Source organism: Phyllobates terribilis, unplaced genomic scaffold (genome assembly GCF_046119375.1).
Source record: "Phyllobates terribilis strain yellow unplaced genomic scaffold, ASM4611937v1 Scaffold_7__3_contigs__length_470593459, whole genome shotgun sequence".
NCBI classification, from domain to species: domain Eukaryota; kingdom Metazoa; phylum Chordata; class Amphibia; order Anura; family Dendrobatidae; genus Phyllobates; species Phyllobates terribilis.
This window is the reverse complement of record NW_027362767.1, coordinates 8983600-9008495: the sequence shown is the minus strand read 5'-3', so window position 1 is coordinate 9008495 and position 24896 is coordinate 8983600. Positions and strand designations below refer to the sequence as shown.

At 47.7% G+C, this 24896-nt stretch overlaps 1 protein-coding gene across 7 annotated transcripts in view; it reads right to left on the bottom strand.

The window, feature by feature from the left end:
- Positions 1-24896, bottom strand: part of TMEM63C (transmembrane protein 63C) — a 228213-nt gene that overhangs the window by 180554 nt on the left and 22763 nt on the right. For all 7 annotated transcript variants that reach the window (XM_073638119.1, XM_073638118.1, XM_073638121.1 and 4 more), the window contains 2 exons: positions 23995-24068; positions 22818-22898 (listed from right to left, as the gene is read on the bottom strand). In XM_073638119.1, the coding sequence (XP_073494220.1) occupies positions 22818-22898; positions 23995-24068 (155 nt within the window). The remainder of the gene's footprint in view (positions 1-22817; positions 22899-23994; positions 24069-24896) is intronic.

Here is a 24896-nt window from a genome sequence, read left to right as displayed (position 1 = left end):
GCAATACACTCTTACCATACAATAAGCAGGATAGGGAGGCCGCAGAGATTCAGCCAGGTGGCTAAATAAACCCTGGGTGCAATGGTCAATACATTCCTACCATACAAGATGGAGGATAGGGAGGCCGCAGAGATTCAGCTAGGTGGCTAAATAAACCCTGGGTGCAATGGGCAATACACTCTTACCATACAAGAGGCAGGATAGGGAGGCCGCAGAGATTCAGCTAGGTGGCTAAATAAACCCTGGGTGCAATGGTCAATACACTGTAACCATATAAGAGGGAGGTTAGGGAGGCCGCAGAGATTAAGCCAGGAGGCTAAATAAACCCTGGGTGCAATGGGCAATACACTCTTACCATACAAGAGGGAGGATAGGGAGGCCGCAGAGATTCAGCCAGGAGGCTAAATAAACCCTGGGTGCAATGGTCAATACACTCTTACCATACAAGAGGCAGGATAGGGAGGCCGCAGAGATTCAGCTAGGTGGCTAAATAAACCTGGGTGCAATGGGCAATACACTCTTACCATACAAGAGGGAGGATAGGGAGGCCGCACAGATTCAGCTAGGTGGCTAAATAAACCTGGGTGCAATGGGCAATACACTCCTACCATACAAGAGGGAGGATAGGGAGGCCTCAGAGATTCAGCTAGGTGGCTAAATAAACCTGGGTGCAATGGGCAATACACTCTTACCATACAAGAGGGAGGATAGGGAGGCCTCAGAGATTCAGCTAGGTGGCTAAATAAACCTGGGTGCAATGGGCAATACACTCTTACCATACAAGAGGGAGGATAGGGAGGCCGCAGAGATTCAGCTAGGTGGCTAAATAAACCTGGGTGCAATGGGCAATACACTCTTACCATACAAGAGGGAGGATAGGGAGGCCGCAGAGATTCAGCTAGGTGGCTAAATAAACCTGGGTGCAATGGGCAATACACTCTTACCATACAAGAGGGAGGATAGGGAGGCCGCAGAGATTCAGCTAGGTGGCTAAATAAACCTGGGTGCAATGGGCAATACACTCTTACCATACAAGAGGGAGGATAGGGAGGCCGCAGAGATCCAGCAAGGAGGCTAAATAAACCCTGGGTGCAATGGTCAATACACTCTTACCATACAAGAGGGAGGATAGGGAGGCCGCAGAGATTCAGCCAGGTGGCTAAATAAACCTGGGTGCAATGGGCAATACACTCTTACCATACAAGAGGGAGGATAGGGAGGCCGCAGAGATTCAGCTAGGTGGCTAAATAAACCTGGGTGCAATGGGCAATACACTCCGACCATACAAGAGGGAGGATAGGGAGGCCGCAGAGATTCAGCTAGGTGGCTAAATAAACCTGGGTGCAATGGTCAATACACTCTTACCATACAAGAGGGAGGATAGGGAGGCCGCAGAGATTCAGCTAGGTGGCTAAATAAACCTGGGTGCAATGGGCAATACACTCTTACCATACAAGAGGGAGGATAGGGAGGCCGCAGAGATTCAGCTAGGTGGCTAAATAAACCTGGGTGCAATGGGCAATACACTCTTACCATACAAGAGGGAGGATAGGGAGGCCGCAGAGATTCAGCTAGGTGGCTAAATAAACCTGGGTGCAATGGGCAATACACTCTTACCATACAAGAGGGAGGATAGGGAGGCCGCAGAGATCCAGCAAGGAGGCTAAATAAACCCTGGGTGCAATGGTCAATACACTCTTACCATACAAGAGGGAGGATAGGGAGGCCGCAGAGATTCAGCCAGGTGGCTAAATAAACCTGGGTGCAATGGGCAATACACTCTTACCATACAAGAGGGAGGATAGGGAGGCCGCAGAGATTCAGCTAGGTGGCTAAATAAACCTGGGTGCAATGGGCAATACACTCCTACCATACAAGAGGGAGGATAGGGAGGCCGCAGAGATTCAGCTAGGTGGCTAAATAAACCTGGGTGCAATGGTCAATACACTCTTACCATACAAGAGGGAGGTTAGGGAGGCCGCAGAGATTCAGCTAGGTGGCTAAATAAACCCTGGGTGCAATGGTCAATACACTCTTACCATACAAGAGGGAGGATAGGGAGGCCGCAGAGATTCAGCTAGGTGGCTAAATAAACCTGGGTGCAATGGGCAATACACTCTTACCATACAAGAGGGAGGATAGGGAGGCCGCAGAGATTCAGCTAGGTGGTAAATAAACCCTGGGTGCAATGGGCAATACACTCTTACCATACAATAAGCAGGATAGGGAGGCCGCAGAGATTCAGCCAGGTGGCTAAATAAACCCTGGGTGCAATGGTCAATACATTCCTACCATACAAGATGGAGGATAGGGAGGCCGCAGAGATTCAGCTAGGTGGCTAAATAAACCCTGGGTGCAATGGGCAATACACTCTTACCATACAAGAGGGAGGATAGGGAGGCCGCAGAGATTCAGCTAGGTGGCTAAATAAACCCTGGGTGCAATGGGCAATACACTCTTACCATACAAGAGGCAGGATAGGGAGGCCGCAGAGATTCAGCTAGGTGGCTAAATAAACCCTGGGTGCAATGGTCAATACACTGTAACCATATAAGAGGGAGGTTAGGGAGGCCGCAGAGATTAAGCCAGGAGGCTAAATAAACCCTGGGTGCAATGGGCAATACACTCCTACCATACAAGAGGGAGGATAGGGAGGCCGCAGAGATTCAGCTAGGTGGCTAAATAAACCTGGGTGCAATGGGCAATACACTCTTACCATACAAGAGGGAGGATAGGGAGGCCGCAAAGATTCAGCTAGGTGGCTAAATAAACCCTGGGTGCAATGGGCAATACACTCTTACCATACAAGAGGCAGGATAGGGAGGCCGCAGAGATTCAGCTAGGTGGCTAAATAAACCCTGGGTGCAATGGTCAATACACTGTAACCATATAAGAGGGAGGTTAGGGAGGCCGCAGAGATTAAGCCAGGAGGCTAAATAAACCCTGGGTGCAATGGGCAATACACTCCTACCATACAAGAGGGAGGATAGGGAGGCCGCAGAGATTCAGCTAGGTGGCTAAATAAACCTGGGTGCAATGGGCAATACACTCTTACCATACAAGAGGGAGGATAGGGAGGCCGCAGAGATTCAGCTAGGTGGCTAAATAAACCTGGGTGCAATGGGCAATACACTCTTACCATACAAGAGGGAGGATAGGGAGGCCGCAGAGATTCAGCTAGGTGGCTAAATAAACCTGGGTGCAATGGGCAATACACTCTTACCATACAAGAGGGAGGATAGGGAGGCCGCAGAGATTCAGCTAGGTGGCTAAATAAACCTGGGTGCAATGGGCAATGCACTCCTACCATACAAGAGGGAGGATAGGGGGCCGCAGAGATTCAGCTAGGTGGCTAAATAAACCTGGGTGCAATGGGCAATACACTCTTACCATACAAGAGGGAGGATAGGGAGGCCGCAAAGATTCAGCTAGGTGGCTAAATAAACCCTGGGTGCAATGGTCAATACACTCTTACCATACAAGAGGGAGGATAGGGGGCCGCAGAGATTCAGCTAGGTGGCTAAATAAACCCAGGGTGCAATGGTCAATACACTCTTACCATACAAGAGGGAGGATAGGGAGGCAGCAGAGATTCAGCTAGTTGGCTAAATAAACCCTGGGTGCAATGGGCAATACACTCCTACCATACAAGAGGGAGGATAGGGAGGCCGCAGAGATTCAGCTAGGTGGCTAAATAAACCCTGGGTGCAATGGGCAATACACTCTTACCATACAAGAGGGAGGATAGGGAGGCCGCAGAGATTCAGCTAGGTGACTAAATAAACCCTGGGTGCAATGGTCAATACACTCCTGCCATACAAGAGGGAGGATAGGGAGGCAGCAGAGATTCAGCTAGGTGGCTAAATAAACCTGGGTGCAATGTGCAATACACTCCTACCATACAAGAGGGAGGATAGGGAGGCCGCAGAGATTCAGCTAGGTGGCTAAATAAACTCTGGGTGCAATGGTCAATACACTCCTACCATACAAGAGGGAGGGTAGGGAGGCGGCAGAGATTCAGCCAGGAGGCTAAATAAACCCTGGGTGCAATGGTCAATACACTCTTACCATACAGGAGGCAGGATAGGGAGGCCGCAGAGATTCAGCCAGGAGGCTAAATAAACCCTGGGTGCAATGGTCAATACATTCTTACCATACAAGAGGGAGGATAGGGAGGCCGCAGAGATTCAGCTAGGTGGCTAAATAAACCCTGGGTGCAATGGTCAATACACTCTTACCATACAGGAGGCAGGATAGGGAGGTCGCAGAGATTCAGCTAGGTGGCTAAATAAACCCTGGGTGCAATGGGCAATACACTCCTACCATACAAGAGGGAGGTTAGGGAGGCCGCAGAGATTCAGCCAGGAGGCTAAATAAACCCTGGGTGCAATGGTCAATACATTCTTACCATACAAGAGGGAGGATAGGGGGGGCCGCAGAGATTCAGCTAGGTGGCTAAATAAACCTGGGTGCAATGGGCAATACACCCCTACCATACAAGAGAGAGGATAGGGAGGCCGCAGAGATTCAGCTAGGTGGCTAAATAAACCCTGGGTGCAATGGTCAATACACTCCTACCATACAAGAGGGAGGATAGGGAGGCCGCAGAGATTCAGCTAGGTGGCTAAATAAACCTGGGTGTAATGGGCAATACACTCCTACCATACAAGAGGGAGGATAGGGAGGCCGCAGAGATTCAGCCAGGAGGCTAAATAAACCCAGGGTGCAATGGTCAATACACTCTTACCATACAAGAGGGAGAATAGGGAGGCCGCAGAGATTCAGCTAGGTGGCTAAATAAACCCTGGGTGCAATGGTCAATACACGCTTACCATACAAGAGGCAGGATAGGGGGGCCGCAGAGATTCACCTAGGTGGCTAAATAAACCCTGGGTGCAATGGGCAATACACTCCTACCATACAAGAGGGAGGATAGGGAGGCCGCAGAGCTTCAGCTAGGTGGCTAAATAAACCTGGGTGCAATGGGCAATACACTCTTACCATACAAGAGGGAGGATAGGGAGGCCGCAGAGATTCAGCTAGGTGGCTAAATAACCCTGGGTGCAATGGGCAATACACTCTTACCATAAAAGAGGCAGGATAGGGGGGCCGCGGAGATTCAGCTAGGTGGCTAAATAAACCCTGGGTGCAATGGTCAATACACTCTTACCATACAAGAGGGAGGATAGGGAGGCCGCAGAGATTCAGCTAGGTGGCTAAATAACCCTGGGTGCAATGGGCAATACACTCCTACCATACAAGAGGCAGGATAGGGAGGCCGCAGAGATTCAGCTAGGTGGCTAAATAAACCTGGGTGCAATGGGCAATACACTCCTACCATACAAGAGGGAGGGTAGGGAGGCCGCAGAGATTCAGCTAGGTGGCTAAATAAACGTGGGTGCAATGGGCAATACACTCCTACCATAAAAGAGGCAGGATAGGGAGGCCGCAGAGATTCAGCTAGGTGGCTAAATAAACCTGGGTGCAATGGGCAATACACTCCTACCATAAAAGAGGCAGGATAGGGAGGCCGCAGAGATTCAGCCAGGTGGCTAAATAAACCTGGGTGCAATGGGCAATACACTCCTACCATAAAAGAGGCAGGATAGGGAGGCCGCAGAGATTCAGCTAGGTGGCTAAATAAACCTGGGTGCAATGGGCAATACACTCCTACCATACAAGAGGGAGGGTAGGGAGGCCGCAGAGATTCAGCTAGGTGGCTAAATAACCCTGGGTGCAATGGTCAATACACTCCTACCATACAAGAGGGAGGGTAGGGAGGCCGCAGAGATTCAGCTAGGTGGCTAAATAAACCCTGGGTGCAATGGTCAATACACTCCTACCATACAAGAGGGAGGATAGGGAGGCCGCAGAGATTCAGCTAGGTGGCTAAATAAACCTGGGTGCAAGGGGCAATACACTCTTACCATAAAAGAGGCAGGATAGGGAGGACGCTGAGATTCAGCTAGGTGGCTAAATAAACCTGGGTGCAAGGGGCAATACACTCTTACCATAAAAGAGGCAGGATAGGGAGGCCGCAGAGATTCAGCTAGGTGGCTAAATAAACCCTGCGTGCAATGGTCAATACACTCTTACCATACAAGAGGGAGGATAGGGAGGCTGCAGAGATTCAGCTAGGTGGCTAAATAAACCCTGCGTGCAATGGTCAATACACTCTTACCATACAAGAGGGAGGATAGGGAGGCCGCAGAGATTCAGCCAGGTGGCTAAATAAACCCTGCGTGCAATGGTCAATACACTCTTACCATACAAGAGGGAGGATAGGGAGGCTGCAGAGATTCAGCTAGGTGGCTAAAAAAACCTGGGTCAATGGTCAATACACTCTTACCATACAAGAGGGAGGATAGGGAGGCCGCAGAGATTCAGCCAGGTGGCTAAATAAACCCTGGGTGCAATGGTCAATACACTCTTACCATACAAAAGGCAGGATAGGGAGGCCGCAGAGATTCAGCTAGGTGGCTAAATAAACCCTGGGTGCAATGGTCAATACACTCCTACCATACAAGAGGGAGGATAGGGAGGCCGCAGAGATTCAGCTAGGTGGCTAAATAAACCCTGGGGTCAATGGTCAATACACTCCTACCATACAAGAGGGAGGTTAGGGAGGCCGCAGAGATTCAGCCAGGAGGCTAAATAAACCCTGGGTGCAATGGGCAATACACTCCTACCATACAAGAGGGAGGATAGGGAGGCCGCAGAGATTCAGCTAGGTGGCTAAATAAACCCTGGGTCAATGGTCAATACACTCTTACCATACAAGAGGGAGGATAGGGAGGCCGCAGAGATTCAGCTAGGTGGCTAAATAAACCTGGGTGCAATGGGCAATACACTCCTACCATACAAGAGGGAGGATAGGGAGGCCGCAGAGATTCAGCTAGGTGGCTAAATAAACCCTGGGTCAATGGTCAATACACTCTTACCATACAAGAGGGAGGATAGGGAGGCAGCAGAGATTCAGCTAGGTGGCTAAATAAACCCAGCGTGCAATGGTCAATACACTCCTACCATACAAGAGGGAGGATAGGGAGGCCGCAGAGATTCAGCTAGGTGGCTAAATAAACCCTGGGTGCAATGGTCAATACACTCTTACCATACAAGAGGGAGGATAGGGAGGCCGCAGAGATTCAGCTAGGTGGCTAAATAAACCTGGGTGCAATGGGCAATACACTCCTACCATACAAGAGGGAGGATAGGGAGGCCGCAGAGATTCAGCTAGGTGGCTAAATAAACCTGGGTGCAATGGGCAATACACTCCTACCATACAAGAGGGAGGATAGGGAGGCCGCAGAGATTCAGCTAGGTGGCTAAATAAACCCTGGGTCAATGGTCAATACACTCTTACCATACAAGAGGGAGGATAGGGAGGCCGCAGAGATTCAGCTAGGTGGCTAAATAAACCCTGGGTGCAATGGTCAATACACTCTTACCATACAAGAGGGAGGATAGGGAGGCCGTAGAGATTCAGCTAGGTGGCTAAATAAACCTGGGTGCAATGGGCAATACACTCCTACCATACAAGAGGGAGGCCGCAGAGATTCAGCTAGGTGGCTAAATAAACCCTGGGGTCAATGGTCAATACACTCCTACCATACAAGAGGGAGGTTAGGGAGGCCGCAGAGATTCAGCCAGGAGGCTAAATAAACCCTGGGTGCAATGGTCAATACACTCTTACCATACAAGAGGCAGGATAGGGAGGCCGCAGAGATTCAGCTAGGTGGCTAAATAAACCCTGGGTGCAATGGGCAATACACTCTTACCATACAAGAGGGAGGATAGGGAGGCCGCAGAGATTCAGCCAGGAGGCTAAATAAACCCTGGGTGCAATGGTCAATACACTCTTACCATACAAGAGGCAGGATAGGGGGGCCGCAGAGATTCAGCTAGGTGGCTAAATAAACCTGGGTGCAATGGGCAATACACTCTTACCATACAAGAGGGAGGATAGGGAGGCCGCACAGATTCAGCTAGGTGGCTAAATAAACCTGGGTGCAATGGGCAATACACTCTTACCATACAAGAGGGAGGATAGGGAGGCCGCACAGATTCAGCTAGGTGGCTAAATAAACCTGGGTGCAATGGGCAATACACTCTTACCATACAAGAGGGAGGATAGGGAGGCCGCAGAGATTCAGCTAGGTGGCTAAATAAACCTGGGTGCAATGGGCAATACACTCTTACCATACAAGAGGGAGGATAGGGAGGCCTCAGAGATTCAGCTAGGTGGCTAAATAAACCTGGGTGCAATGGGCAATACACTCTTACCATACAAGAGGGAGGATAGGGAGGCCGCAGAGATTCAGCTAGGTGGCTAAATAAACCTGGGTGCAATGGGCAATACACTCTTACCATACAAGAGGGAGGATAGGGAGGCCGCAGAGATTCAGCTAGGTGGCTAAATAAACCTGGGTGCAATGAGCAATACACTCTTACCATACAAGAGGGAGGATAGGGAGGCCGCAGAGATTCAGCTAGGTGGCTAAATAAACCTGGGTGCAATGGGCAATACACTCTTACCATACAAGAGGGAGGATAGGGAGGCCGCAGAGATCCAGCAAGGAGGCTAAATAAACCCTGGGTGCAATGGTCAATACACTCTTACCATACAAGAGGGAGGATAGGGAGGCCGCAGAGATTCAGCCAGGTGGCTAAATAAACCTGGGTGCAATGGGCAATACACTCCTACCATACAAGAGGGAGGATAGGGAGGCTGCAGAGATTCAGCTAGGTGGCTAAATAAACCTGGGTGCAATGGTCAATACACTCTTACCATACAAGAGGGAGGTTAGGGAGGCCGCAGAGATTCAGCTAGGTGGCTAAATAAACCCTGGGTGCAATGGTCAATACACTCTTACCATACAAGAGGGAGGATAGGGAGGCCGCAGAGATTCAGCTAGGTGGCTAAATAAACCCTGGGTGCAATGGTCAATACACTCTTACCATACAAGAGGGAGGATAGGGAGGCTGCAGAGATTCAGCTAGGTGGCTAAATAAACCTGGGTGCAATGGGCAATACACTCCTACCATACAAGAGGCAGGATAGGGAGGCCGCAGAGATTCAGCTAGGTGGCTAAATAAACCCTGGGTGCAATGGTCAATACACTCTTACCATAAAAGAGGCAGGATAGGGAGGCCGTAGAGATTCAGCTAGGTGGCTAAATAACCCTGGGTGCAATGGGCAATACACTCTTACCATACAAGAGGCAGGATAGGGAGGCCGCAGAGATTCAGCCAGGTGGCTAAATAACCCTGGGTGCAATGGTCAATACACTCCTACCATACAAGAGGGAGGATAGGGAGGCCGCAGAGATTCAGCTAGGTGGCTAAATAAACCCTGGGGTCAATGGTCAATACACTCCTACCATACAAGAGGCAGGATAGGGAGGCTGCAGAGATTCAGCTAGGTGGCTAAATAAACCCTGGGTGCAATGGGCAATACACTCTTACCATACAAGAGGGAGGATAGGGAGGCCGCAGAGATTCAGCTAGGTGGCTAAATAAACCCTGGGTGCAATGGGCAATACACTCTTACCATACAAGAGGGAGGATAGGGAGGCCGCAGAGATTCAGCTAGGTGGCTAAATAACCCTGGGTGCAATGGTCAATACACTCCTACCATACAAGAGGGAGGATAGGGAGGCTGCAGAGATTCAGCTAGGTGGCTAAATAACCCTGGGTGCAATGGTCAATACACTCCTACCATACAAGAGGGAGGATAGGGAGGCTGCAGAGATTCAGCCAGGTGGCTAAATAAACCCTGGGTCAATGGTCAATACACTCTTACCATACAAGAGGCAGGATAGGGAGGCCGCAGAGATTCAGCTAGGTGGCTAAATAAACCCTGGGTCAATGGTCAATACACTCCTACCATACAAGAGGGAGGATAGGGAGGCCGCAGAGATTCAGCTAGGTGGCTAAATAAACCCTGGGTCAATGGTCAATACACTCCTACCATACAAGAGGGAGGATAGGGAGGCCGCAGAGATTCAGCTAGGTGGCTAAATAAACCCTGGGTCAATGGTCAATACACTCCTACCATACAAGAGGGAGGATAGGGAGGCCGCAGAGATTCAGCTAGGTGGCTAAATAAACCTGGGTGCAATGGGCAATACACTCTTACCATACAAGAGGGAGGATAGGGAGGCCGCAGAGATTTAGCTAGGTGGCTAAATAAACCCTGCGTGCAATGGTCAATACACTCCTACCATACAAGAGGGAGGATAGGGAGGCCGCAGAGATTCAGCTAGGTGGCTAAATAAACCTGGGTGCAATGGTCAATACACTCTTACCATACAAGAGGGAGGATAGGGAGGCCGCAGAGATTCAGCTAGGTGGCTAAATAAACCTTGGGTGCAATGGTCAATACACTCCTACCATACAAGAGGGAGGATAGGGAGGCCGCAGAGATTCAGCTAGTTGGCTAAATAAACCCTGGGTGCAATGGTCAATACACTCTTACCATACAAGAGGGAGGATAGGGAGGCCGCAGAGATTCAGCTAGGTGGCTAAATAAACCTTGGGTGCAATGGTCAATACACTCTTACCATACAAGAGGGAGGATAGGGAGGCCGCAGAGATTCAGCTAGGTGGCTAAATAAACCTGGGTGCAATGGGCAATACACTCTTTTCCATACAAGAGGGAGGATAGGGAGGCCGCAGAGATTCAGCTAGGTGACTAAATAAACCCTGGGTGCAATGGGCAATACACTCTTACCATACAAGAGGGAGGATAGGGAGGCCGCAGAGATTCAGCTAGGTGGCTAAATAAACCTGGGTGCAATGGGCAATAAACTCTTACCATACAAGAGGGAGGATAGGGAGGCTGCAGAGATTCAGCTAGGTGGCTAAATAAACCCTGGGTGCAATGGGCAATACACTCCTACCATACAAGAGGGAGGATAGGGAGGCTGCAGAGATTCAGCTAGGTGGCTAAATAACCCTGGGTGCAATGGGCAATACACTCCTACCATACAAGAGGGAGGATAGGGAGGCTGCAGAGATTCAGCTAGGTGGGTAAATAACCCTGGGTGCAATGGTCAATACACTCCTACCATACAAGAGGCAGGAAAGGGGGGCCGCAGAGATTCAGCTAGGTGGCTAAATAAACCCTGGGTGCAATGGTCAATACACTCCTACCATACAAGAGGGAGGATAGGGAGAACGCAGAGATTCAGCCAGGTGGCTAAATAAACCCTGGGTGCAATGGTCAATACACTCCTACCATACAAGAGGGAGGATAGGGAGGCCGCAGAGATTCAGCTAGGTGGCTAAATAAACCCTGGGTGCAATGGTCAATACACTCTTGCCATACAAGAGGGAGGATAGGGAGGCCGCAGAGATTCAGCTAGGTGGCTAAATAAACCCTGGGTGCAATGGTCAATACACTCTTACCATACAAGAGGGAGGATAGGGGGGCCGCAGAGATTCAGCTAGGTGGCTAAATAAACCCTGGGTGCAATGGTCAATACACTCTTACCATACAAGAGGGAGGATAGGGGGGCCGCAGAGATTCAGCTAGGTGGCTAAATAAACCCTGGGTGCAATGGTCAATACACTCTTACCATACAAGAGGGAGGATAGGGAGGCCGCAGAGATTCAGCTAGGTGGCTAAATAAACCCTGGGTGCAATGGTCAATACACTCTTACCATACAAGAGGGAGGATAGGGGGGCCGCAGAGATTCAGCTAGGTGGCTAAATAAACCCTGGGTGCAATGGGCAATACACTCCTACCATACAAGAGGGAGGATAGGGAGGCCGCAGAGATTCAGCTAGGTGGCTAAATAAACCCTGGGGTCAATGGTCAATACACTCCTACCATACAAGAGGCAGGATAGGGAGGCTGCAGAGATTCAGCTAGGTGGCTAAATAAACCCTGGGTGCAATGGGCAATACACTCTTACCATACAAGAGGGAGGATAGGGAGGCCGCAGAGATTCAGCTAGGTGGCTAAATAAACCCTGGGTGCAATGGGCAATACACTCTTACCATACAAGAGGGAGGATAGGGAGGCCGCAGAGATTCAGCTAGGTGGCTAAATAACCCTGGGTGCAATGGTCAATACACTCCTACCATACAAGAGGGAGGATAGGGAGGCTGCAGAGATTCAGCTAGGTGGCTAAATAACCCTGGGTGCAATGGTCAATACACTCCTACCATACAAGAGGGAGGATAGGGAGGCTGCAGAGATTCAGCCAGGTGGCTAAATAAACCCTGGGTCAATGGTCAATACACTCTTACCATACAAGAGGCAGGATAGGGAGGCCGCAGAGATTCAGCTAGGTGGCTAAATAAACCCTGGGTCAATGGTCAATACACTCCTACCATACAAGAGGGAGGATAGGGAGGCCGCAGAGATTCAGCTAGGTGGCTAAATAAACCCTGGGTCAATGGTCAATACACTCCTACCATACAAGAGGGAGGATAGGGAGGCCGCAGAGATTCAGCTAGGTGGCTAAATAAACCTGGGTGCAATGGGCAATACACTCTTACCATACAAGAGGGAGGATAGGGAGGCCGCAGAGATTTAGCTAGGTGGCTAAATAAACCCTGCGTGCAATGGTCAATACACTCCTACCATACAAGAGGGAGGATAGGGAGGCCGCAGAGATTCAGCTAGGTGGCTAAATAAACCTGGGTGCAATGGTCAATACACTCTTACCATACAAGAGGGAGGATAGGGAGGCCGCAGAGATTCAGCTAGGTGGCTAAATAAACCTTGGGTGCAATGGTCAATACACTCCTACCATACAAGAGGGAGGATAGGGAGGCCGCAGAGATTCAGCTAGTTGGCTAAATAAACCCTGGGTGCAATGGTCAATACACTCTTACCATACAAGAGGGAGGATAGGGAGGCCGCAGAGATTCAGCTAGGTGGCTAAATAAACCTTGGGTGCAATGGTCAATACACTCTTACCATACAAGAGGGAGGATAGGGAGGCCGCAGAGATTCAGCTAGGTGGCTAAATAAACCTGGGTGCAATGGGCAATACACTCTTACCATACAAGAGGGAGGATAGGGAGGCCGCAGAGATTCAGCTAGGTGACTAAATAAACCCTGGGTGCAATGGGCAATACACTCTTACCATACAAGAGGGAGGATAGGGAGGCCGCAGAGATTCAGCTAGGTGGCTAAATAAACCTGGGTGCAATGGGCAATAAACTCTTACCATACAAGAGGGAGGATAGGGAGGCTGCAGAGATTCAGCTAGGTGGCTAAATAAACCCTGGGTGCAATGGGCAATACACTCCTACCATACAAGAGGGAGGATAGGGAGGCTGCAGAGATTCAGCTAGGTGGCTAAATAACCCTGGGTGCAATGGGCAATACACTCCTACCATACAAGAGGGAGGATAGGGAGGCTGCAGAGATTCAGCTAGGTGGGTAAATAACCCTGGGTGCAATGGTCAATACACTCCTACCATACAAGAGGCAGGAAAGGGGGGCCGCAGAGATTCAGCTAGGTGGCTAAATAAACCCTGGGTGCAATGGGCAATACACTCTTACCATACAAGAGGGAGGATAGGAAGGCCAAAGAGATTCAGCTACGTGGCTAAATAAACCCTGGGTGCAATGGTCAATACACTCCTACCATACAAGAGGGAGGATAGGGAGAACGCAGAGATTCAGCCAGGTGGCTAAATAAACCCTGGGTGCAATGGTCAATACACTCCTACCATACAAGAGGGAGGATAGGGAGGCCGCAGAGATTCAGCTAGGTGGCTAAATAAACCCTGGGTGCAATGGTCAATACACTCTTGCCATACAAGAGGGAGGATAGGGAGGCCGCAGAGATTCAGCTAGGTGGCTAAATAAACCCTGGGTGCAATGGTCAATACACTCTTACCATACAAGAGGGAGGATAGGGGGGCCGCAGAGATTCAGCTAGGTGGCTAAATAAACCCTGGGTGCAATGGTCAATACACTCTTACCATACAAGAGGGAGGATAGGGGGGCCGCAGAGATTCAGCTAGGTGGCTAAATAAACCCTGGGTGCAATGGTCAATACACTCTTACCATACAAGAGGGAGGATAGGGGGGCCGCAGAGATTCAGCTAGGTGGCTAAATAAACCCTGGGTGCAATGGGCAATACACTCCTACCATACAAGAGGGAGGATAGGGAGGCCGCAGAGATTCAGCTAGGTGGCTAAATAAATCCTGCGTGCAATGGGCAATACACTCCTACCATACAAGAGGGAGGATAGGGAGGCCGCAGAGATTCAGCCAGGAGGCTAAATAAACCCTGCGTGCAATGGTCAATACACTCTTACCATACAAGAGGGAGGATAGGGAGGCCGCAGAGATTCAGCTAGGTGGCTAAATAAACCCTGGGTGCAATGGGCAATACATTCCTACCATACAAGAGGGAGGATAGGGAGGCAGCAGACATTTAGAGGCAAGAGTTGTTTTTATAAATGCTATAATTGACCCCAGAGAGTACGTAATACTATGTATATATAACCCACCCTCTGCTAATCTAACAATTGTCCAGAAGGCAGTAAGCTTCGCATTGAACCCCCCGGATGCTCAGGTCTTGTGTATGGGGGATTTTATACTGATTATGGATGAAAATTTAGATAGATTGAGAATTGGTGACAACAGCAGAACGACAATAACTCCATCTTCTAATTTGTTTTCATCCTATATGGAGAGTATTGGGTGGATGGACTTGTGGAGATCACATCACCCCGGAAGTAAAGAATACACGGGTCGCTCCTCAACCAAATCTACGTCATCACGGTTAGATTATATTTTGGGTTCTAGTAATACAGCGACCTGGGTAGATAGTATAGAGCATGGGGTACGAGGGATCTCAGATCACAGCCCGGTGATACTAATGCTTAAATTTGACCAGGTACGAGACAGACCCACATGGAAAGTTAATCCTTTTTGGTTAGAATTAATTGGTTCTGATGACAGAATACCGGATCAAATAGACTGTTTCGTGGAGGTACGTCCGCTGCCAAGGAACATTAAGATTTTTTGGGATACACTGAAGGTGTACCTCAGAGGACGCCTCTCCTCCACTATTTTCATACATCAAGAGAACGACTTCGCAGGTTGATACCGACTTTGAACATAAAGGAAGCTGAACAGACTTGTGTCTCAGACCCGTCTGATGAGAATAGAGTAATCTGGCCGCACTCCTATAGATTATACACAAAACATTGACACCAAATCTAAACGTAAATTATTCTTCACCAGACAATCATATTTTGAACTGAGGAACCAATCAAGTAAGTTGTTGGCCTTTATGGTCCGCAGACATAATGACTAGAGCTATTCTTAGGGTTCGAACATTAGGGGGTCCGATAATCACTGCGGCAGAAGATATTCTAAGTGGCTTTCATAACTTTTATAAATCATTATATAAATCTCAAAGTGCCCATAATAAATTAGAATGTCTCACTTATTTGGCAGATCTTGATTTTCCCAAACTAAGTGTCACACAGCAATCCTTTCTAGATGCAGATATCACTCCAGAGGAAATAACTGCAGCCCTGGCGGATATGGTTTTGGGTAAAGCTCCGGGCCCCGATGGCCGACCACTAGGACTCTACCATAGATACCAGAAGGTCTTGATGCCGCACCTTTTTAGAGACCTTCTCAGAGGCGATGCAAAGTGGTTCCTTGCCTGAATCCCTTTATGATGCCAATATTATTGTCCTAAAAAATCAGGGGAAAGATCCTCTGGAGTGTGGATCATATCGCCCTATTTCACTATTAAACGTGGATTACAAAATTCTTACAAAAATTCTGGCCATGAGACTTAATAAGGTGATATTATCTGTTGTCCACCCGGACCAAACAGGCTTTATGGCAGGAAAAAAACACTTCTATTAACATTAGAAGGGCACAATCAATAGCTCAATGTAGCTCTCCGGTACCGGGAAATGACTGGGCCTTGGCTTCTCTGGATGCGGCCAAGGCTTCTGACTCGCTGGAGTAGCCGTTCTTATTTGCTTGCCTAGAGAAATTTGGTTTTAGCCCTATATTTCGGGCCTGGATTCAAATATTGTACGCGGCCCCCAAAGCTAAAATAGTGATAAATATATCCTCCACATCTTTTTCACCGGAGCGGGGAACCCGCCAGGGAGACCCTCTGTCCCCGGCTCTATTCGCGATGGCAATCGAAGCTCTGGCTATAAGAATACGATCATCTGAGGATATCAGGGGAATTACAATTGCAGACAGAACTGATAAAATTGGTTTATATGCAGATGACATGATCATTTTTATGGACAAGGTTAAAGATACTCTTCCATCTGTTATATCTACTATTGAGAAGTTTAGTGAATATTCTGGTCTCTTTATAAATTGGGATAAGTCTTCTCTTCGGTCTCTGTCGCCCTCTCCGAATACTGATCTGGAAACGTTATCTCCTCTACCTGTACTGTCAGGTATGAAATACTTGGGAATTATGATTGATAGAAATGATAGAGAGGACCTCTCGAGTAATATTCTCCCTTTATTAGAATACGCTAAATGTAAATTGTCCTTCCATCTATACTATTTAGCCGGTCAGCTTAAAGAGATCCGTAGTTGGATGCCTGGCTCCCAATTACCAAATTTTGAGAACAACTTGGCACACGTTTTAGGCACAGGTTGTTTATTGGGTTTTCTAGAATTGAATAAATCGACTTGCATTAAGTGGTTACCCCTACATAGATTGGCGAGAACGGTATGGAAACAGGCAAAGAAAAGAATTGACTTTACACATGTTATAGCTGAAATGCCGACATGGGGGAATCCGTATTTTGCGACATTAGTGGAACATCCATCTGCCCCCTTTTGGATAGCTAGTGGGGTCTATTCGTTAAGAGACATTTATGAAGGGTCTATACTGATGTCATTTGAACAGGTGCAGAATAAAATTCAAAATTCCAAGATCTGAATTCTTCAGGTTCCTCCCAACTTAGAACCGGGCTCAGATCTCACTTACAAAAAATCTAGAAATAAATCAAACTATTTCCTCATTCCCCTTAATAGGAATACTTAAATCTCAATGTCCACAAGGTCTTATATCCAGCTTGTATACATACTTGTTATCAACGGGCTTAGATCGGACCCCTTTACCAGCTAAAAATAAGTGGAGACTTCTGATTCCGAATATGGGGGAGGAGGAATGGGAGGGAGTTTTGGAGTCCCCGTCCATTGTCTCCCCCTCCGTCAATAATAAGTTGATTCAGCTATATATTATTCATCAATCAAACCTCACACCCCTCAGACTATATCAAAAGGGGCGCTCCTCTAATTCAGAATGTTTACGATGTCATGCCATAGATGACTTTGTTCATTTAATTTGGGAATGCTCCATTATTAGGTCCTTCTGGCAGGAAGTTACCTCTTTATTATCTTCCTTAGTATCCATCCCAATTCCTTGTGATCCTTTGTTTTGCCTTTTTTGGGGGGTAATGGAGAATGATGCCTGGGATCATTATATTAAGATTTTCTTGAGAGAAACCTTATTTTTGGCCAGGAAACTGTTGGCATTGAGATGGATGGGCAATACACAGCCAACATTGCGATCTTGGATCGCATTGGTTAACTCAATCATCCCATTCGAAAAGATAGTATACCAAAACAAAGGTTGTCCATTAAAATTCTCCAACATATGGGACTATTGGAATTCTTCGTGTCTTACGGTCTCTATCTAGGCCAAGGGTCTGAGCTGGGAGAGTAAATCTGAAAGGGATGTGAGAACAAATAGAAAACCACAAGTTATAAGTGAGAAATGTTGCTTATGGGGGCAGGCATTTAGGTCCATATATATTAAGATGTGAGTCAATCTGAGCATGGAAAGGATCAAGACAGCACAAGTTTGATAAATTGTGGTTGAGGGTTCAAAGCTTGGATTGTATCCTAATTAGGTAAATACCCTTTTTCTCTCCTTTTTATATAAGTTCAGAAGATGCGACATCCACAGGGCAAAGAAATTATTCATATGCATGCGATAACCCATCCGACCAGTTTATTTTAATGTGTTCTCATCAATGTAAGAGATGTAGATCTGTGTTGATGTGATGTCTCTGGATGTTTTCTATTACCAAATGCAATGTGTAATTGTTTATAAAATTGTTTAATAAAACAAATTAAGTTTAAAAAAAAAAAATGCATGGCCTGGTATAATGTGTAATCAACATATTAGCAAACATCATTGTTCAATGACCCTGAGTCCCTGTCTTGTAAAGATAACAGTACAATAAACTGTAGGAGCTGATATAAGAGGTAAATAGCAGCCATTCATGTATTTACAAATATCAAGTCAACCTACAAGGAGAGACTATGGATTGATGGCTCTGGTTTGACATCTAGAGAACTGAGGAGATTTCGCCTCGGCTTCCTTTGAGTTACGTTTATATGATGCCTCAAATTAAACTTCTTTGAAAATTAAGAAAAATGTTATGAGTACTTCTACAAGTTATATGTAATTGGATTGACTATTGTTACTATGTTCACATATTCGTTCATCTAATTATGCTGGTTTTGCAGAGCCAAGATGTATAAATAACTCATGTTTAATGCTTCTTAAGGTTGGGGGGTGATGAACTGTTTCTCCAATGTTTGTCTGGTTGTTGTTGTTTTTTTATTTTTACCTTTGTGAAAATCTTTATAAAATGTAATAAAAAACATTTGATTTAAAAAAATTTAAAAAAAGTATGGGGTGGATCAATCATGCCTTGGGGTTGTGCTGCAGACAATGGCATGGGGAATATTTCACTGGTAGAAGGAAGAAGGGATTCAATGAAATTTCAACAAATTCTTGATGCAAACATAACACCATCTGTAAAAAAGCTGAAGGTGAAAAGAGGAGGATTCTACAAATGGATAATGATCCTAAACAAACGTCACCATCCAGAATAGATGACCTCAAAAGGCGCAAGCTAAAGGTTTTACAATGGCCCTCACAGTCCCCTGATCTGAACTTCATTGAAAATCTGTGGCTACATCTCAATATAGCAGAGGATGCAAGACGACCCAGGAATCTCACAGAACTGGAGGAATTGTTCAAGGAAGAACATATGAAAATCCCTCAAACAAGAATTGAAAGACTCTTGTTTGGCTAGAAAAAGCATTTACAAGCTGTGATACTTTCCAAAGGGGACGCTACTAAGTACTAACCATGCAGGGTGCACAAACTTTTGCATCGGCCCATTTTCTTTTTTGTAATTTTTAAAATGTAAAAGATGAACATACAGTACAGACCAAAAGTTTGGACACACCTTCTCATTTAAAGATTTTTCTGTATTGTCATGACTATGAAAATTGTACATTCACACTGAAGGCATCAAAACTATGAATTACCACATGTGGAATTATATACTTAACAAAAAAGTGTGAAACAACTAAAAATATGTCTTATATTCTAGGTTCTTCAAAGTAGCCACCTTTTGCTTTGATGACTGCTTTGCACACTCTTGGCATTCTCTTGATGAGCTTCAAGAGGTAGTCACCGGAAATGGTCTTCCAACAATCTTGAAGGAGTTCCCAGAGATGCTTAGCACTTGTTGGCCCTTTTGCCTTCACTCTGCGGTCCAGCTCACCCCAAACCATCTCGATTGGGTTCAGGTCTGGTGACTGTGGAGGCCAGGTCATCTGGCGTAGCACCCCATCACTCTCCTCCTTGGTCAAATAGTCCTTACACAGCCTGGAGGTGTGTTTGGGGTCATTGTCCTGTAGAAAAATAAATGATGGCCCAACTAAACGCAAACCGGATGGAATAGCATGCCGCTGCAAGATGCTGTGGTAGCCATGCTGGTTCAGTATGCCTTCAATTTTGAATAAATCCCCAACAGTGTCACCAGCAAAGCACCCCCACACCATCACACCTCCTCCTCCATGCTTCACGGTGGGAACCAGGCATGTAGGGTCCATCCGTTCACCTTTTCTGCGTCGCACAAAGACACGGTGGTTGGAACCAAAGATCTCAAATTTGGACTCATCGGACCAAAGCACAGATTTCCACTGGTCTAATGTCCATTCTTTGTGTTCTTTAGCCCAAACAAGTCTCTTCTGCTTGTTGCCTGTCCTTAGCAGTGGTTTCCTAGCAGCTATTTTACCATGAAGGCCTGCTGCACAAAGTCTCCTCTTAACAGCTGTTGTAGAGATGTGTCCGCTGCTAGAACTCTGTGTGGCGTTGACCTGGTCTCTAATCTGAGCTGCTGTTAACCTGCGATTTCTGAGGCTGGTGACTCGGATAAACTTATCCTCAGAAGCAGAGGTGACTCTTGGTCTTCCTTTCCTGGGGCGGTCTTGCAACTGCACTTGGGGACACTTTCAAAGTTTGCCCAATTGTTCAGACTGACTGACCTTAATTTCTTAAAGTAATGATGGCCACTCGTTTTTCTTTACTTAGCTGCTTTTTTCTTGCCATAATACAAATTCTAACAGTCTATTCAGTAGGACTATCAGCTGTGTATCCACCAGACTTCTGCACAACACAACTGATGGTCCCAACCCCATTTATAAGGCAAGAAATCCCACTTATTAAACCTGACAGGGCACACCTGTGAAGTGAAAACCATTTCCGGTGACTACCTCTTGAAGCTCATCAAGAGAATGCCAAGAGTGTGCAAAGCAGTCATCAAAGCAAAAGGTGGCTACTTTGAAGAACCTAGAATATAAGACATATTTTCAGTTGTTTCACACTTTTTTGTTAAGTATATAATTCCACATGTGGTAATTCATAGTTTTGATGCCTTCAGTGTGAATGTACAATTTTCATAGTCATGAAAATACAGAAAAATCTTTAACTGAGAAGGTGTGTCCAAACTTTTGGTCTGTACTGTATATGTACATAGTTTTTTGCCTGAAATACAAAGGAAAAGTGTCAGCTTTAACTTTAGGTCTTTTAGAGATTATTTCATCTTTAACTTGCTAAATTGTTCACAATAACAGGAATTTTGACCAGGGGTACCCAAACTTTTACATGCCACTGTATATACCAGGATAAGGGATATATATACCAAGATGGCGGCTATACAGTGGTGTGATAAAGTGTTCGCCCCCTTCCTGATTTCTTATTCTTTTGCATGGTTTGTCACACTTAAATGTTTCAGATCACAAAACAAATTTAAGTAAACACAAAAAGCAGTTTTTAAATGAAGGTCTTTATGATTAAGAAAAAAAATAATCCAAACCTACAGGGTCCTGTGTGAAAAAGTGATTGCACCCCCCCACACTCCCCGTAAAACATTAATTAACTGTGGTTTATCACATCTTTGGGAAGCAGAGTTCAATTTCTCCAGCCACACACAGGCCTTATTACTGCCACACCTGTTCTCAATCAAGAAATCACTTAAATAGGACCAGCCTGACAAAGTGAAGCAGACCAAAAGATCCTCAAAAGCTAGACATCATGCTGTGGTCCAAAGAAATTCAGGAACAAGTGAGAAACAATGTAATTAAGATCTATCAGTCTGGAAAAGGTTATAAAGCCATTTCTAAAGCTTTGGGGCTCCAACAAACCACAGTGATAGCCATTATTCACAAATGGCAAAAACATGGAACAGTGGTGAACCTTCCCAGGAGTGGCCATCCGACCAAAATTACCCCAAGAGTGCAGTGACTACTCATCTAAGAGGTCACAAAAGACCCCACAACAACATCCAAAGAACTGCAGGCCTCACTTGCCTCAGTTAAGGTCAGTGTTCATGACTCCTCCATAAGAAAGAGACTGGGCAAAAATGGCAGCATGGCAGAGTTCCAAGACGAAAACCACAGCTGAGCAAAAAAAACATCAAAGCTCGCCTCAGTTTTGCCAAAAAACATCTTGATGATCGCCAAGACTTTTGGGAGAATATTCTGTGGACTGAGAAGACAAAAGTTTAACTTTTTGGAAAGTGTATGTCCCGTTACATCTGGCGTAGTAACACAGCATTTTAGAAAAGGAACACCATACCAACAGTAAAATATGGTGGTGGTAGTGTGATAGCCTGGGGCTGTTTTGCGGCTTCAGGACCTGGAAGACTTGCTGTGACAAATGGAACCATGAATTCTGCTGTCTACCAAAAAATCCTGAAGGAGAATGTCCGGCCATCTGTTCGTGACCTCAAGCTGAAGCGCACTTGGGTTATGCAGCAGGACAATGATCCAAAACACACCAGCAAGTCCACCTCTGAATGGCTTAAGAAAAACAAAATTAAGACTTTGGAGTGGCCTAGTCAAAGTCCTGACCTTAAACCAAATGAGATGCTGCGACAGGACCTTAAAAAGGCGGTTCATGATCGGAAACCTCCAATGTGGCTGAATTACAACAATTCTACAAAGATGAGTGGCCAAAATTCCTCCAGAGCGTTGTAAAAACTCATTGCCAGTTATCGCAGACGTTCGATTGCATTTGTTGCTGCTAAGGGTGACCCAACCAGTCATTAGGTTTAGGGGGCAATCACTATCACACAGGGCCCTGTAGGTTTGGATTTCTTTTTCCCTTAATAATAAAGACCCTCATTTAAAAACTGCATTTTGTGGTTACTTGTGTTCTTAGTCTAATATTTATATTTGTTTTGTGATCTGAAACATTTAAGTGACAAACGTGCAAAAGAATAAGAAATCAGGAAGGGGGCAAACACTTTTTCACACCACTGTATGTGCCAGGGTAGGGGACATATATACCAGGATGGGGGGGCCCCGGTCCAAATCTTGCACCAGGGCCCATCAGCCTTTAGCTACGCCACTGTGTGCCTGCCTGTACGTGTGTTAGTTTCATTCCTGCGTTTTGTGCTTGATGATGGAAGGGACACGTGCAGACTCTCTTGATATTGGTGGCGTGCCCACCAGTGTATGTACAGGCCCCTCACCTTTCTGTGTCCAATGTCATCAGTCTCCGGACATCATAGCTGAACTGGACGTCCGTGACGGTGCAGCTGGGGTAAGCTTCACTACAACACAAAAGAGCTGAGGCTGAGACACAGGTGTGATACGCAGCACTAATGCAACGGCAATGACGCACAAGTCAGCTACAGGCCATCCCTAGCTACGTGACAATCAGATGGAGGCATCCACTGTCTACGTGCCCCTTCAGGTGGAGGCGACCACTGTCTATACGCGCCCCCTCAGGCGGAGGCGACCACTGTCTATACGCGCCCCCTCAGGCGGAGGCGACCACTGTCTATACGTGCCCCCTCAGGCGGAGGCGACCACTGTCTATACGTGCCCCCTCAGGCGGAGGCGACCACTGTCTATACGCGCCCCCTCAGGCGGAGGCGACCACTGTCTATACGCGCCCCCTCAGGCGGAGGCGACCACTGTCTATACGCGCCCCCTCAGGCGGAGGCGACCACTGTCTATACGCGCCCCCTCAGGCGGAGGCGACCACTGTCTACGCGGCCCCTCAGGCGGAGGCGACCACTGTCTACGTGGCCCCTCAGGCGGAGGCGACCACTGTCTACGCGGCCCCTCAGGCGGAGGCGACCACTGTCTACGCGGCCCCTCAGGCGGAGGCGACCACTGTCTACGCGGCCCCTCAGGCGGAGGCGACCACTGTCTACGCGCCCCCTCAGGCGGAGGCGACCACTGTCTACGCGCCCCCTCAGGCGAAGGCGACCACTGTCTACGCGGCCCCTCAGGCGGAGGCGACCACTGTCTACGCGGCCCCTCAGGCGGAGGCGACCACTGTCTACGCGGCCCCTCAGGCGGAGGCGACCACTGTCTACGCGGCCCCTCAGGCGGAGGCGACCACTGTCTACGCGGCCCCTCAGGCGGAGGCGACCACTGTCTACGCGGCCCCTCAGGTGGAGGCGACCACTGTCTACGCGGCCCCTCAGGTGGAGGCGACCACTGTCTACGCGGCCCCTCAGGTGGAGGCGACCACTGTCTACGCGGCCCCTCAGGTGGAGGCGACCACTGTCTACGCGGCCCCTCAGGTGGAGGCGACCACTGTCTACGCGGCCCCTCAGGTGGAGGCGACCACTACATACATGTACAGTGCTATGTCGGCTCTCTCGGTATGTCCATGCATCTGTAGGTTACACTTACTGGAAATGTTTGGTGATGAGTGAGGGGTCGGAGATCTCACGGGGAATGTGTGTCACCATGAGGGTACGCGCCACCTGGAAATAGAAAGAGGGATGAAGGATGAGGTGGTTCAGTCAATATACAAGCTGTGGACAAGTACCGTGTGGCATGCGGGGGCTGGGCTCTGCGAGATGGGCTCTGGGAGGCGTGCGGGGACCAGGCTGTGGGGTAGCTGAGCTCTGGGAGGCCCGGCTCTGGGAGGAGCGTGCGGGGAGTGGAGGGTGGGGATGAGAACATGGAGAATTGGAAGTGGAGGGTGAGGCGAGCACATGGAGAATTGGGAGTGGAGGGTGGGAAGAGCACATGGAGAATTGGGGGTGGAGGGTGGGAAGAGCACATGGAGAATTGGGGGTGGAGGGTGATGAGCACATGGAAAATTGGGAGTGGAGGGTGGGATGAGCACATGGAGAAGTTGGGGAAGTGGCTATTTACTGTTAGTGGGGGTGCAGTGGTTGATTACAATTTATATTTGGGAATGGTGGGTAGCATAATAATTATATATTGATGGTGGGTGCGCGTCTGTATTCAGCTGTGTAATGTAGAAGTTGGGGAATGTGCTCTAGATAACTGTGTTATTATCTGCAGAGACGAGTCCTGGCTGGAAGAAGTGATGGCGGTCTGTGCTGGATGAAGGAGAAAAGCGAAGATGAAGGGCTTCAACTAGTGACGTCACCGGTGAGTCAGTGTATTACCTGTACACTGACACTATACACTATATACAGAGCTCCTGCGTATAATGTCGCCGGTGATCCCTGTATTACCTCTACACTATATATACAGCTCCTGTGTATAATGTCACTGGTGATCACTGTATTATCTCTACACTATATACTATGTACAGGGATCCTGTGCATAATGTCACT